The 14,204-nt window shown below is 31.7% G+C and overlaps 2 protein-coding genes across 2 annotated transcripts; one reads left to right on the top strand and one right to left on the bottom strand.

Annotated features, from left to right (window-relative positions):
* Positions 1-2,964: 2,964 nt before the first annotated feature.
* Positions 2,965-6,470, top strand: CRK42 (cysteine-rich RLK (RECEPTOR-like protein kinase) 42). Its single transcript, XM_011049027.1, has 6 exons — positions 2,965-3,943; positions 4,398-4,511; positions 4,641-4,991; positions 5,210-5,444; positions 5,532-5,676; positions 5,846-6,470. Exons 1-6 carry the CDS (start codon positions 3,166-3,168, stop codon positions 6,218-6,220), a joined length of 1,998 nt encoding a protein of 665 aa, XP_011047329.1. The 5' UTR covers positions 2,965-3,165; the 3' UTR covers positions 6,221-6,470.
* A 1,504-nt stretch (positions 6,471-7,974) lies between these two features.
* On the bottom strand, positions 7,975-9,728 carry LOC105141710 (UDP-glycosyltransferase 90A1). The gene has a single exon (XM_011049025.1). The coding sequence runs from the start codon at positions 9,595-9,597 to the stop codon at positions 8,182-8,184; it is 1,416 nt and encodes a 471-aa protein (XP_011047327.1). The 5' UTR covers positions 9,598-9,728; the 3' UTR covers positions 7,975-8,181.
* Positions 9,729-14,204: the final 4,476 nt, after the last annotated feature.

The following is a 14,204-nucleotide window of genomic DNA, read 5'->3' as shown; positions in this document are numbered from 1 at the left end:
TTAAACTCAATATTTTAATATTTAACATCAATTTAATTTAATACTAAAATATAATAATTTTATAGAAAATAAATTAAAACTAATGATGAGGCTTAAAAGCATGCCAACATAATCACCTTCTCTTTTAGTATTTTATGAGTACATTAACCAGCACATCTTGGCTGTGGCTGTGATTTCAAGTTATTTTTGAATGAAAAGGAAGAAGGTGTCGATGTTATAAATGTTTGTTTAGATATTATAAAATATTTTTAGTAGAAGAATTGAAAGGCGATGCCTCAACTTAATAAAATAAATTAAAAAATATATAAGATAATAAATTGCAAGAAAAGTTGGTAATGATGATTAAAGACTAAAGATAGAAGTTGATCTTCATTCAAAAATTAAAAGATAAATACATATGTAAATATTTTATATTAAATGTTTTAAATATTATTTTGTGATATCATGGGAGTAGTTTTTATAATCTATTTTTATTTAAATCTCTTAAACATAAAATAAATATTTTTACAAAAGTCTACAAATTAAATTCTTTAAAATAAAATGTATTTCATTAAAAAATTTCTTGTTTATGCATTTTGTTTCAGAATATCTTTTATCTCTAGCAAGTTTTTTAATTAAGAGCAAAGGAAATTCAAAATAATCTTTGCAGGAGATAATTAAGAAAAAATGTATCTCTTCAACCCTGACAACATTTTCTTATTAATGCATTTTTTTAAATATTTTTTTTCTTTATCATAAACATTATTTTTAAAATAAAAAATATCTATCATAATTTGAAAAGCAAGTTTCATTAAAAAAATATTAAAAATCATATTTTATGTGTAATTGAAGAAAAAAATAATTAATATGAGAAAAGTCTGTAAGAAATCTATGATGAAAAATAACAAAACATTATCATGGTCAGAAATTTTATTTTTATAATAATTGTTTTTAAATTATTTCATATATAATAATTAACAAAATAATTACTAATATCATAAAAACTATAATCTTAAAGGAAAAATTAAATGGCATTTAATGGAATAAATTTTTAAATATGATTTTAATTATTTTATTTATAATAAACTTTCATTAATATTTGAGGAAAAAAAAAGTAAACTAAAGGGATGAATAAAAAAGAGGCTTTACGCGTGGGTCTAGAATGGTAAGCTCGCTCACATGGTATAAAACAAACAAGTCAAGTGTATGCCTGTATCACCAAGATCGTATGTTTGACTTTGATTTTATTTTTTAATTTTTATTTAATAATATAGATAATAGTTTTTTAGTTTTTTTAAATTAACAAATAACATGTTATTTATTATAGTAAAGGACTAATAATGATTCTTGCAGCAAAAAATACTAAACAGGTCGTGGTTTAAGTTTCAAACTATTTTTTTACTTGAAAACATTCAACACCATAAACATCTAAATAAATCATTAAAATATTTTTAAATTAATTAAAAAATTCAAAATTAAACTTAATCAAGACAAAGTCCCTAAGCCTCAGCCTCGATCTATTTTTCAAGAGAGATGAAAGTAAAAGGGGAAAAATACATAAATGACACTGAGATCACTTTTTTTTTCTTGTCAAAATGTGGTTAAACTACCGGTTCTCTCTCTTAACCTATCTCCTAATGACTTTATCTCTCATCTCTTAAAGCTCATGGACTAAAATGTAAAGAAATAAAATTTAGGACCTAAACCCACCAAACTAAAAGCACATGGTTCAGTTGCGAAAAAGATTTAATTTTAGGGACCGAATTATAGATTTTCATGGCTTTTGATTGAGGGGCTCTTTTTCTTTCTTGGTGTCAATTCTAGTCTTTTATATTTCAATGTTATTTAAACTAAGCTAAAATCCAATCTCATAAAATTGTTCATCAATGTTATATTTTAGGACATAAATACGTAAGCTAGAAAAAAGATTTGATGAAGATTTAAGTGCATGAAAAACAAAACTTGAAAGGATTAAATTGAAAGAAAAAGATTTGTGTGACTGAAGTTGACAACCATAAAAATCCCAGGGATCTAAAATGAAAAACAAATTGGCTATGGACAGAGGAGTGAAAAATTAAAAAAAAAAAAACCGAGAGAATAAAGAATAGACAGAGGAGTGAAAAAAAAAAAAAAAACCGAGAGAATAAAGAAAGATGCGCAGTGAAACACGTATAGCTCCAAGTATATAATAATAATAATAATAATTAGAAAGTGTGTACATATTAATTTGATGGGATTCTTTCTGGTCATCATTACACATGGAAAAGCGAAGCAGAAATAGAAGTCAAAATAAAGGTGGTCCCACCAGTTGGTGCACATTGACAATTAATAAATGTTATTCAACGAATAAGCGGGTGCCAGGCAGGCAGGTGGATATATATAGAAAGGACACTTGGACACCTGCCCCTTCCGTCTTTGTCCACAAGAAATTATGCCCTTTCCAACTACCCTCTTCTCTTGCCCAGATGGATCTCTTTCTGTGGGTAACCGACACCAATATCGGCTGCGGTCATGCTCTCTCTCTCTCTCTCTCTCTCCTCTCTCTCTCTCTCTCTCTCTCTCTCTCTATATATATATATATATATATATATATATATATCACTGAATCTATTTAAAGCTAAAAGAAACTTCAAAGGTGAGGTAAAATCTTGACTGAGACAATTCAACTATCATTTCAATTAATATATTTTTCTGTAAAAGATTTCAAATTTGAATCTCTCTCTCTTTAAAAGAAAAAAAAACAAAAGAGAGATAATAAGAAATCATTCTAATTAATTTAAATCAATATCCAAAATGGTAGCCTGAATTGAATATTTATCAAGAGATACCGAAAAAGGGTTAGAAATTTGAAAAAGATGAATATTCCAGATCAATTTTGCATAAAAAATAACGAGAATTTACATGAAAGAAATATTATGAAAAGTATTTTTAAAAGAAAACAACACGCTTACGGCTGAAGACACCGATTTAGCCCTAGAAGTTACCATATATTTGCATGCTATGAAAAGGAGGTTCATCCCCGAGACAAATCTTCCACAAAAGCTGGAGGAGAAACTGAGCAGAAGATAGTGGGCAATGTATGTATATAGAACTGGAGGCAAGCCAGGAAAAAATATATTATAAACAGGACAGAAGCCAGTTTAGTACCAGCTCTTTCCTCTTTAACTCAAGATTTAAAGCAGAGACATGATCTTCCTCCATCTTCCTCCAAAACTAATTACTATAAATCTTCAAAGCTGGCTCTTCTTGTCCCTCATTTACTCGGCCAGCTTCCTCTTCTCCCTCTCGCTCTCTGATCCTAGGATAACACAATCTGGTCTCTACTGTGGAAACTCAAAATCTACCGTTCTTATCCCAACTTTTACTAAAGAGATGGAAACTCTCTCTCAACTAATAACCACCAGCCATTTTGCCACTAACAATCTCAACCACTCTTCTACTCTCACTTTTTATGCATTAGCCCAATGCCACGAAGATCTCTCACAGACCGACTGCCTTCTTTGCTATGCTGCTTCTCGCACCAAGCTCCCTCGCTGCCTCCCTTCCCTCTCCGGCCGCATCTATCTTGATGGCTGCTTCTTGCGTTATGACAACTACAGCTTCTATCAAGAATCTGTTTCTTCTTCTTTTGATACCTTCAAGTGTGGTAATGAATATCTTGACGACGACGACAAGCACCTCGAGTTTCTTACACGGGTTGGCTATGCTGTTGGTAATGTAACGATTAAAGCTGTGGAGAATCGTGGGTTTGCAGTCGTCAACGTTGACGGCATTTACGCGTTGGCTCAGTGTTGGGATAGTGTTGGCAGAGACGGGTGTAGAGGGTGCTTGGAGATGGCTGGGAAGGCGGCGAGAGGGTGCGTGCCCAAGAAGGAAGGGAGAGGAATGAATGCTGGTTGTTACTTGAGGTACTCGACCGACAAGTTTTACGATAATGGGGGAGGAGATGAAAGGAATGCTCGTGGTAACTTCTTACATCAGTATTTTGCAACTGTTTCTTTGTTATGGTTTGTGGATTGGGTTGGTATGCTTGCCGTTTTTTTTTTTAATCATTCTGCCCTATTTAATGATTTGATTAACGAAAGAGAATACAGGGGAAATGAAGGGAAGGCATGGATTTTGGAGTAGTTTTAGTTTTCTTCAACCGAACTCCATATCCAATATAATTTGAATAGTGGAATTAGGCTCAATTAACGCGTCAAGGATTTATCTAGTCTTGATCCTGGGTATGAACTATGAAGCAATATATATGTACATGTCAGATTCAAAATTCTATTTATTCTGGAATCGATTGCTTTCTCGGAAAACGATCTTTAATAATAACTGTTCTTTCTTTTCTGTAGTGATTTTTGTGAGGTGCGTCTCTTTATGGGCTATGCCATCTGACTTCTTCGCATGTCTGTTTTGCTGTTTTCCAGGTTTTTCTGGCCTAGGAATCGCCATTGCTGTAGTTTTAGCAACTGCCGCATGTCTCATGCTTTCCATCTTTGCAGCTTATGCCAGCTATGTAAGATTGTTGAAGGCAAAACGAGGTAATTACTGTAGTCTCAAGATTTCAAAGTCAACTTAGTTCACCGGGAGCGTGTAATATTTTTTAAGCAGCGGTGGCCTAAAACATAAGTGATGTCCTGATTTGTTGTGTTTCTCCTCACATTTCCTAGAACGCAACAATCTCGGCAAGGTTCCATTCTCTTTCAACAAATCGAGTTTGAACTTCAAATATGAGATCTTGGAGAAGGCAACAGATTTTTTCAGCCCATCAAGGAAACTAGGCCAAGGAGGAGCTGGTTCTGTATTCATCGGGACTCTTCCAAATGGAGAAACTGTTGCTGTAAAGAGATTGATTTTCAACACGAGGCAATGGGTGGACGAGTTCTTCAATGAAGTCAATTTGATCAGTGGAATTCAGCACAAGAATCTCGTGAAGCTGTTGGGTTGCAGCATTGAAGGCCCTGAGAGCCTGCTGGTTTATGAGCATGTTCGGAACAAGAGCCTTGATCAGTTCCTGTTTGGTAATTGTAACCCCTTTACCTCAATTCTTAGGGAGCCAGATTTTTATTTGTTCATCAATCTCCTTAATACTTGAAGTGTGATTGGACTTCAAATATCATTTCTTGAATTACAGTACATCTCTACTTGAAGTAATTAAAAATGAAGGGGCCAGGTCATAACGGCACCACCACATGAACTATTAGCATTCGCAGGATGGCTGACTTTTATTCTTATGCAGATAAGACTAAAAGGAGGACTCTAAATTGGAAGCAGCGTTTTAAAATAATTCTTGGAACAGCAGAAGGGCTTGCATATCTCCATGGAGGTTCTCAAGTGAGAATAATACACAGGGACATAAAAAGCAGCAATGTCCTTCTTGATGATAATCTCAATCCAAAGATTGCAGACTTTGGACTTGTTCGGTGTTTTGGTGCTGATAAATCGCATCTTAGCACTGGAATTGCAGGGACAATGTGGGTCCTCGCTGCTTTTACTTGTTCGTTTTATTTCTTTTCATTAAACCAGCAGCTGTCTGAAACATGTTCAAATTGATGATGCAGAGGCTACATGGCTCCTGAGTATCTCATCCGCGGACAACTCACCGATAAAGCAGATGTTTATAGCTTCGGAGTCCTGGTTCTTGAGATTTTAGGCGGCAAGAGGTGCAATGCTTTCGTGGAGAACTCTGGATCCCTCCTCCAAACAGTATGATATCCGTCTTAATTTTGTGTGTAAATAATAGCCCATCATTGCCAAGGGACAAAATGCTCTCCTGTGCATCAAATTAGTCCATATTAATTAGAGCAGCTAGGCTTGATATCCATCTTAATTTTCTGATGCGGGAGCGTTTTATTTTTTCACCTTTGGGCCTCAGGTATGGAGGCTTTACAGATCAAATAGATTGGTTGATGCTGTTGACCCTTGCCTCCGAGATGAATTTCCTACACGAGAGGCATCATGCGTGCTTCAAATTGGGCTGCTTTGCACCCAAGCTTCAGCAGCCTTAAGACCATCAATGGCACAAGTAGTTCATTTCTTGACCAATAATGATTGCGAGATTCCTCCTCCAAATCAACCTCCTTATATGAATACTTCACTACTGGAGACCGAGAATTCCAGGTGGTCTTATAGCATGAACAGTTTGGTGTCAAATGGGCCACCAGAAGTTGAAGCTTCCTCCACTTCCATGGAGTCCTCAAGTACGCACGGTTCAAATGGCCAAATAAGAAGTGAGGAATCTAGTGCATGAGCAGCTCCAAGGAAAATCCCAAGAATTTCTCAGACACTAGCTTGAAGCATCATTACTTCGGTTTTCCCGTTTTCCATGTCTTCACAAGACTCGGCGTTAAAAACCCTGACCCGACGGTTTATCGTTGATTTCAAATCAATAAAAAGCCCATGTTAGCAGCTGAAGATGTATAATGTATTTTTTCTCTATACCCAAAAGTGAAGAAGGCAAGGAAACTGTTTCTTAATACATTCTCGTTTTATTTTTAGGAGCATGATTTTTTAAATTAGATCTTAATAGGAGAATAGCTCTATAAATATTAAATACGTTGAATTAGAGGTATATTTGGGTAGATAGAAGTGATACAAATGAATTTGACATAACCAGAGAACTATATAAATCATGAATAGGCTAGTAGATTAGTCTGAGATTCAATCTTAAAAGGGTTAAAATCTGAGCCAAGTATTTTTTTTTTCTCCTTACGGGTAATTATATACAAAATGATAAATTGGTGCTGCATAATAATAATAATAGTACTCGAGGTTATGGCGTAACGAAGAAAAAAACTTGTTTTTTTCTCTACATTTAAGTTCAATTTTTTTTTTATATATATAATTATTATCCATATGATATTTTATTTATTTATTAGGCTTGTATGATGTTTAACTACCCTGAAAATTAGTTATATTGTACATAAGTTGATTTGAATATTCAAGTTATAAATAAATAAATAAATAAAATAATAATAATAATAATAATAATAATAATAACATGAAAGCATGGTACAAAGGCAAAAGAAAGAAATTGTGTGATTATAAATAATGGAAGAGGACGGAACTCCGAAGGTAGAGAGAGACTGTATTTGCTCTTCCAAGCCAAGAAGGGGTGGTTGATAATTTATTTCTTTCAAAGTCGTGGCATTATCTAGTTATGTAGCCATACATCTGTCGCCACCTCATTGAATGCCATAATTCTCTGAAGTTGATTGGTTGGGGTGTATGTGGTTGTCTTCACTTGGGACGAATTGACAATTCAACGTGGCCTTTTCTTGTGATATCCCTTCCAAGAAGATCGCTTTCTCCTTTACTTCACTTCACTCTCTCTCTTTTTTATTATTATAGAAAAATAGATAATACAATATAATTATCAAAAATAAATTAAATTTGATTGAAGACATGGTAAAACAAATTGTCATGGGCGATGAGTTACATCAACAAAAGCGTGAATTGAAAAACAAGTAGATGTAGATTCATTCCTATTGTTTTTTAAAATGGTACAATGATGTTTTTGTCCTTTATCAAAAAAAATAATAATTGTCTTATTATTGAGAGTGTTTGAGTTTTTTTCCACAAGTTTCATTAATTATTAAAAGAATTGTTTTGGGAAATATAAGTATCTTTTTATTTTTATTTCTAGACACAGTTAAATAATTCAATTGAGCTCAAATAAATAACTCTGATTATCGAGTAATTTTAATTAACTCAAACCAATTTTTTAAATCATTGTTTTTATCTAATTTTATCTTTTTATATTTAATGAATTGAAAATTAAGCTATATTATTTATTCTCTTAAAAATTTTTTTTTTTTCATGTTATCGGGATATTTTTAATTTCAATGATATGTTTTTTATTATTTAATTAAAATAAAATCAATATATTTAATTGTATAACCCGAGCCCCTAATTTGTCTTGCTTCTTTAAAACGCATTTACGGTATCCTAGCATCATTTTTATGGATAACTTGTTGCTGCTGGTGTGCATGAAGGGATCTTTTGTAAATCCCTTTCGAATCAAATATATATGATCAGTTTCTCGATCAAATGTAAAGTCATCTTTAGAATATGAACTCAAGGCATTGAATACCTTGTTCTTGTTCCAACTGACGAAGAAACAAAAGAAAACATAAAAACAAGAAAAACAACAGAGACGCCTAATTAACGCTTCATAAATGCCATGAATTGGATGCAATGCAAGTACTCTTTTCACGTGTTCCTTGGAGTGCACAATTCATTCACCAACACGTCTAAATTGCGCCAGGAAGATCCACTTCCCTCCTCCATAGCTTTTCTGGCAATCTCCCCGTACTCCTCCGCATTCTTCCTCACCTCTTTGCCTGTCTCTCCTTCCATCAACTCCTCTACCATCTTCTTTAAACCCTCCCACTTCACGAATCCTCTCACCGATCCATTACATGTCTCTACTCTCAACCCTACTTTTATCTCCTCCACTACCATTCGTGCATTCAAAGGCTGCTCAGCCATCATGGGCCATGCTAGAATCGGCACTCCTGCACATATGCTTTCCAGCACCGAGTTCCATCCACAGTGACTCAGAAAGCCATTCACACTTTGGTGTATCAATATCTCTCTTTGATCTACCCACTCTCTCACTATAATTCCTCCATCCCCGATACTCTCTTGGAGTTCAGACTCGTCACCAAATTCTGGATCTTTGGCTTTCATCACCCACAAGAAATTTACCTTAGACTTCTTTAACCCAATAGCTATTTCTTTGACTTGTTGTGGTGAGATATCTACCTGAGACCCAAACGCTACATATAGGACTGACCTTCCTTGCTCTAGCTTTTGATCTAGCCACTTAATCCAAGTGGGTTTCTTTCGCGGTTCATGTTCTACCCGTGGTGCATCAGCCAGACATAGGGGTCCAACAAACCAGGCCTCGTTTCCATTCTCTTTGTTCCAGTAATCAGCGAACGTTGCCTCGAGCTCGTAGAAGCTATTAACGATGGTACCGTAACTGTTAATTGCTGCTGTGATTGCTTTTATGTTGAACTCAAAGTGAGGACCGCTTGGTTCAGAGTCCCTAAAAGTTGAATCAAAATCATTTCTAGTGACTTTAATCCATGGAAACTGAGGCAGCGTGATTAGCTCATCATCTGACTCAGGACCAAACAGAAGTCTATGCTCAACCACAGCTCTGCTCAGACATGTGGAGTATATGGACATGCCAAAAAAAACCAATCTTGGAAAACCAAACTTGATTGCAGAATCTAAAGTCCACCATAAGAAGCCGTCCGACACCATGAAGTTCACGCGAGGAAGAGTTTCGATAGCTTTTTCAAAGTCGGGTTGCATGAGCTTGGTGGAAAGGGCAAATGGAGCAAAGAAAGAGATGGAAGGGAGTTTATCGGTACTTTCAACACCGGCAGGGATTTGAGGGACATTTTGGGGGAAGGGTAGATCAATGATAAAGGCAGTGGTATCGGAAAGAGAATTAGCTATGAAACTGTGGTTTCCAGAAGTGGTGAACACAGTAACGATGAAATTCCGACGGCGGAGGAGCAGGCGGGCTAGGTGGAGGAGTGGGATAGTGTGGCCTTTTGACATGAAAGGGAATAAAACTACGTGATACTTAGAATCACTAGAACTTGCGTCCATGAGTCTTTTGCTAACTCACACATTCACAAAGCTAACAAATCTAAGCGTTAAAATTGTAAATATAATATAATTGTGGTTCATAAGATGATCATTTATAGAGAAAGGTCTTTGCTCTTTCCGCACCCGCGCGTCGGAAATATCAAATGAGGCATCTTAAATAGAATATGTTTGGAAATATGGTGTAAGTTTTATTTTTAGATTTTTTAAAGTTTTTTTTGTTTAAAATATATATTTTTATTTTTTAAAATTATTTTGATATGTTAATGTTAAAAATAATTTTTTTAAAAAAACTTTATTTTAATATATTTTTAAATGAAAAGTATTTTGAACTGCCACTACTACAATAATCCCAAACAAGCTTTTAACAAAACAAGCTTTTAACATAACATTATAAATGTGAACTGCATTTTATGGTAAATATTTTTATTATATATATATGTATATAATTTAAAAAATTAAATAAATTAAGAATATAGATCAAATAAATAAAAAATCATTAATGCATCTTAACATGAACAACTGAGAGAGATAGATATACATCAAGATATTTAATCTTAAAAAATAGTATATTTACTTGATCATATTTGCTACCTATTCATACAATAATAGAATTAGACAAATATGTTAAATTGATTAAATAAAAAAATAACATGTAAGGCTACACATATTAAAAATATTATCTAAAAATAAATATTTATTATTTTAAAAAAACATAACTTATCAATACAAAAGATAAAGATAAAACCATAGATGAATAAGAAAAACCTCATAACAAATTAAACACATAACCAAAATATCAATATTATTTAAAAGACTCTTTAAACAAAATAACAGAGAGAAGGGGTATTAATATAAGTATAATTAAGTTTTTTTTAAAAAAAAAACATTGATTCAAATAAAAATTAAAGGAAAAAAAAGTCGGGTGTTGCTAGGTTTAACAAGTCATGCCAACTCGATTGACCTATTCTATTAGGGCCCATATGTGGGCCTGCCAAGGCAGGCTTGTGCTATTGTCTATCCCTTTTAATTTGTACTTGGGGCAAACAATTTGTGATCTATCTTTTTTAAAAAAATATTGTCGATGTGTTGCTTGTTTTGCCTAGATTCCAACCATTGTGGTGCCTGAAAAATTGAGGTCTATGTTTTTTTTTACCTAATACAGGTTTTTTAACCTGTTTTGACCCAAAACATCAAACTAATCTCAAAACCAAAAATCAACCCGAGTTCAGATCTGTTTTTTTACAAGCTTTTAAGATACAAAAATATCTAATATGAATTCTCTTTATCAAATGAAACAATTTGATACAAATATCTTCTATTTTGATTGCTTAAATAGGTATTAATGACATATTTTTCTCTATATCGCTGGAATCTAACAACCCTTTTCTCTTTCCTATCTCAATTAGAGATAAAAAAATAACAAAATAAACCTTTGTACCAAAATGAAATTGGAACAATTTTGAGGGACCAAAATTATATAATTTGCATGATTGTTTAAGTTGGAGGACCAAAATGAATTTTTTAGAAACTTATGGGATGCCACCCATCTTTATCGTGTTTTTTATTTTAGTCCCCCGCTCTTATAATCTCATCATTTCATAAGAATTTGAAATCAATTGTTCCTTAAATAAGACTTAATAGCTTAAAAACAAAATAAAGTTTGAGGACTAAATTGAAAAAAATAAATTTGCATAGTGAAAATTCCACTCGTTTTAGAGTATAGTATAATAAATTATGATGTACTTGTTATGAATCAAATCAATTTTTTTAATATAAAAAATATTTACATATTGCTAATTTTTTTTAATAAAAATATTTAAAAGACGATTTTATATGTTACAATTAATTTAACAGGTCTAAAAATAATTTGAATAACAAATAAAAATGTAGTTTTAAAACAAATTTCAATATGATATTTAAAAAACATATTGAGATAATAACTTATTGAATCGACCTAAATCAACTTAAGTTAACTTATTACATTTACGATCTAGGTCAAAAAATTATAATAACTCTATAGATATTAAATCAAAATAAATTATGAAACTAAATTCTTAATTAACCAAAATTAAAAGAAAGAAATTGAAAAAAAAATAAAATAATAAAAACTTAAATCAACCTGAGTTAACCAGCCAAACCTGCAACCTCAGTTATGAATTATGATAATCACATACAAAGAAAATAAGAAAAAATTATGAAATCCAATTCTCAATTAACCTAATATTGAAAGATAAGATTGAAAAATAATTAATTAAACAATAAAACAAATCCTAATCAATCGAGTTAACTAGCCAAACTATAATTAATTAAACAATAAAAAAAACCCTAATCAATCGAGTTAACTAGCCAAACTCATAACCTGGATTATAAAACTAAAATAACCCTATAAAAAAATCAATTTAAATTGTAAAGTTCAATCCCCAACAAAGTTATTGTTGAAGGATGAAATTAAAAAATAAAAACCGAAGCATTATTCTATTTAAGAGGGTTTCTAAGAAGGTAATATCCTTGTTTTTTAGTTATGCTGATTTTCAAAATTGAAAAAAAAAATAATATGCATTGAATAAATCTTTCAAATATATTTATTTATGTTAATTTTTTTAATTATTATTTTTTTACTTTAATTTTCTCGGTAAATACCGTCGTTAATTTACTAACAAAAATATTCCCTCGATTTTTTTATTTGTATTTATTAATTTTGTGATAACCTAATTGATTCATATCAATATATATTTAATAAAATCTAATTGAAACACTTAGTTAGGAAACATTAAAAAGCTCACATACTCAAATTAGAGAAATTTAAATATAAAAAAAATTAAAGAGATTAATACACCTTAACTTAAGTTAATATAACTCGAATTTTCATTAGGGTATTTCAATTATTTTTATTTTATTTATTAATTTGATAATTTTTTATTTCATATTTTGAAAAAAAAATAATCTTTTCGAAAATACTGGATCTTCCAATCCTGTGGTGGTGATTATTAAACTAAGAACTATTGATTTTTGTAAGAAAAAACAAAAAGGCCACCCAAAGAAAAGTGTGTGGCTAGACCACTGGTCAGATTCCTCAAGATTTGTTTTATTATGTTCATCAGGATATTTTAATCATTTTTATTTTTTCTATTATTATGATATATTCCATTTCATATTTTGAAGAAAAAAATCATCAATTCAAAATATATCAGATCTTCCAATCTTGTGGTGATGATTATCAAAATAAGACCACGCAAAGAAAAGTGTGGCTCCATTCCTTATGTTTGTCCGATGTGCTTGTCATTGAATATTTTTAAGATTAAATTAGTTGTTTGGATTAATTATCTTGATTAATTTTATAAATCCTAAAATTAATAATTATATATATTTTTAATGGTTCTAAAATTTATAAAAATTAAGTTAATAATTTTTATAAAATAAATAAAAAATTTAACCAATTAAATTAAGCCCCTCGGATTTATATTCTTCTCTTTGAATTTCTTGTCATATTGGTACTAGTTGTCTTTTAATGGCAGCCTCTAATCTTTCTGACATTTTTTTCGATGTGAAAGTAATAGCCTTCCCTTTTGGTCGCCCCCAGCTTACGGCCTTCACGCTACTGCTACTGCTACTGTGAGCGGTTCAAATGCTTCCATGGAAAGTAGAGCAGGACACTCCAGCACGTGACTTTATAGATATTTTTAAAACATAAAAACAGAAGGAGTGATCGAAGTGAAAGCCGGTTTGATTTTCGAGGCCATTGTCTTCTTCTTCTTCTTGTCTTGGACACAGCAAGCGCTGCCCCCTTTTGTTCCACACAGCTGAGATGCTTAGCTTTCAGATCTGTCCGAAGGCTAAAAGCCATAATCTATCTGATGATATTTATGATTTTTTGCTTTTAAAAGTCATTTTAGGTTTCCAAATTCACAAAAGTGTTTTGGATTCTTTTTATCTCTTAACGTTGATTATTGTTTTTCTTTTTTCTACATTTTATGAGATCCTTAATTGTTTATAAACTCCAGAATTTTTAAAAAAAGTTATCTTTCAGACTATCTAAATTTTGAGTTTAATTATGAATTAGTTAATTTTAGTATATTATTATTGGGATCTTGCAAGATTCATCATTTCTTTTGTGGGATCTGTAAATGATTTCTTACCTCATGGAGTTTTGAGTGATTATATTTCAAACCCCCGAAATTCCATCATTTAATAAGTCTTGGCTTTACAATTACGTAGTTCATTTAAGTTAACAAAAAAAAACTATTAATATTGTGTATTTTTTAGATCAACCAAACATTCCCTCAAGAATTTTAGGGTTTTAGTTTTCTCTATGCGGCTGTTTGTTTTAGCGCTGTGGTTGTGCTATACGGAAAGCTTTGATTTTTTTTGTTTTAAATTATTTTTTGTATTTTAAAATTATTTTAATGTACTGATATTAGAAATAAATTTTAAAAAATAAATAAAATATTATTTTAAAGTATTTTCAAAGTAAAAATAATTTAAAAAAATAATTACTACCATAATATAAAACAAGGTTTCATTGCTGGGTTCGAAATAAATCACTATTAGGTAATTAATGGAAGATTTCATCATAAGATTTCTCCTTGTAGGCACTACATTCATAAGAT

This window comes from Populus euphratica, unplaced genomic scaffold, assembly GCF_000495115.2.
Source record: "Populus euphratica unplaced genomic scaffold, PopEup_1.0 scaffold126.1, whole genome shotgun sequence".
In the NCBI taxonomy this organism is placed as follows: domain Eukaryota; kingdom Viridiplantae; phylum Streptophyta; class Magnoliopsida; order Malpighiales; family Salicaceae; genus Populus; species Populus euphratica.
This window is presented reverse-complemented; position numbering and strand designations above follow the sequence as displayed.

What these genes read in the sequence shown, in the direction of transcription:
- CRK42 (XM_011049027.1), top strand. Translation starts at nt 3,166, where the DNA reads ATGATCTTCCTCCATCTTCCTCCAAAACTAATTACTATAAATCTTCAA. An exon ending in CCTTGATCAGTTCCTGTTTG is followed by an intron (nt 4,992 to 5,209) that starts GTAATTGTAACC and finishes ATTCTTATGCAG; the next exon opens with ATAAGACTAAAAGGAGGACT. An exon ending in CTGGATCCCTCCTCCAAACA is followed by an intron (nt 5,677 to 5,845) that starts GTATGATATCCG and finishes TTTGGGCCTCAG; the next exon opens with GTATGGAGGCTTTACAGATC.
- LOC105141710 (XM_011049025.1), bottom strand. Translation starts at nt 9,597, where the DNA reads ATGGACGCAAGTTCTAGTGATTCTAAGTATCACGTAGTTTTATTCCCT.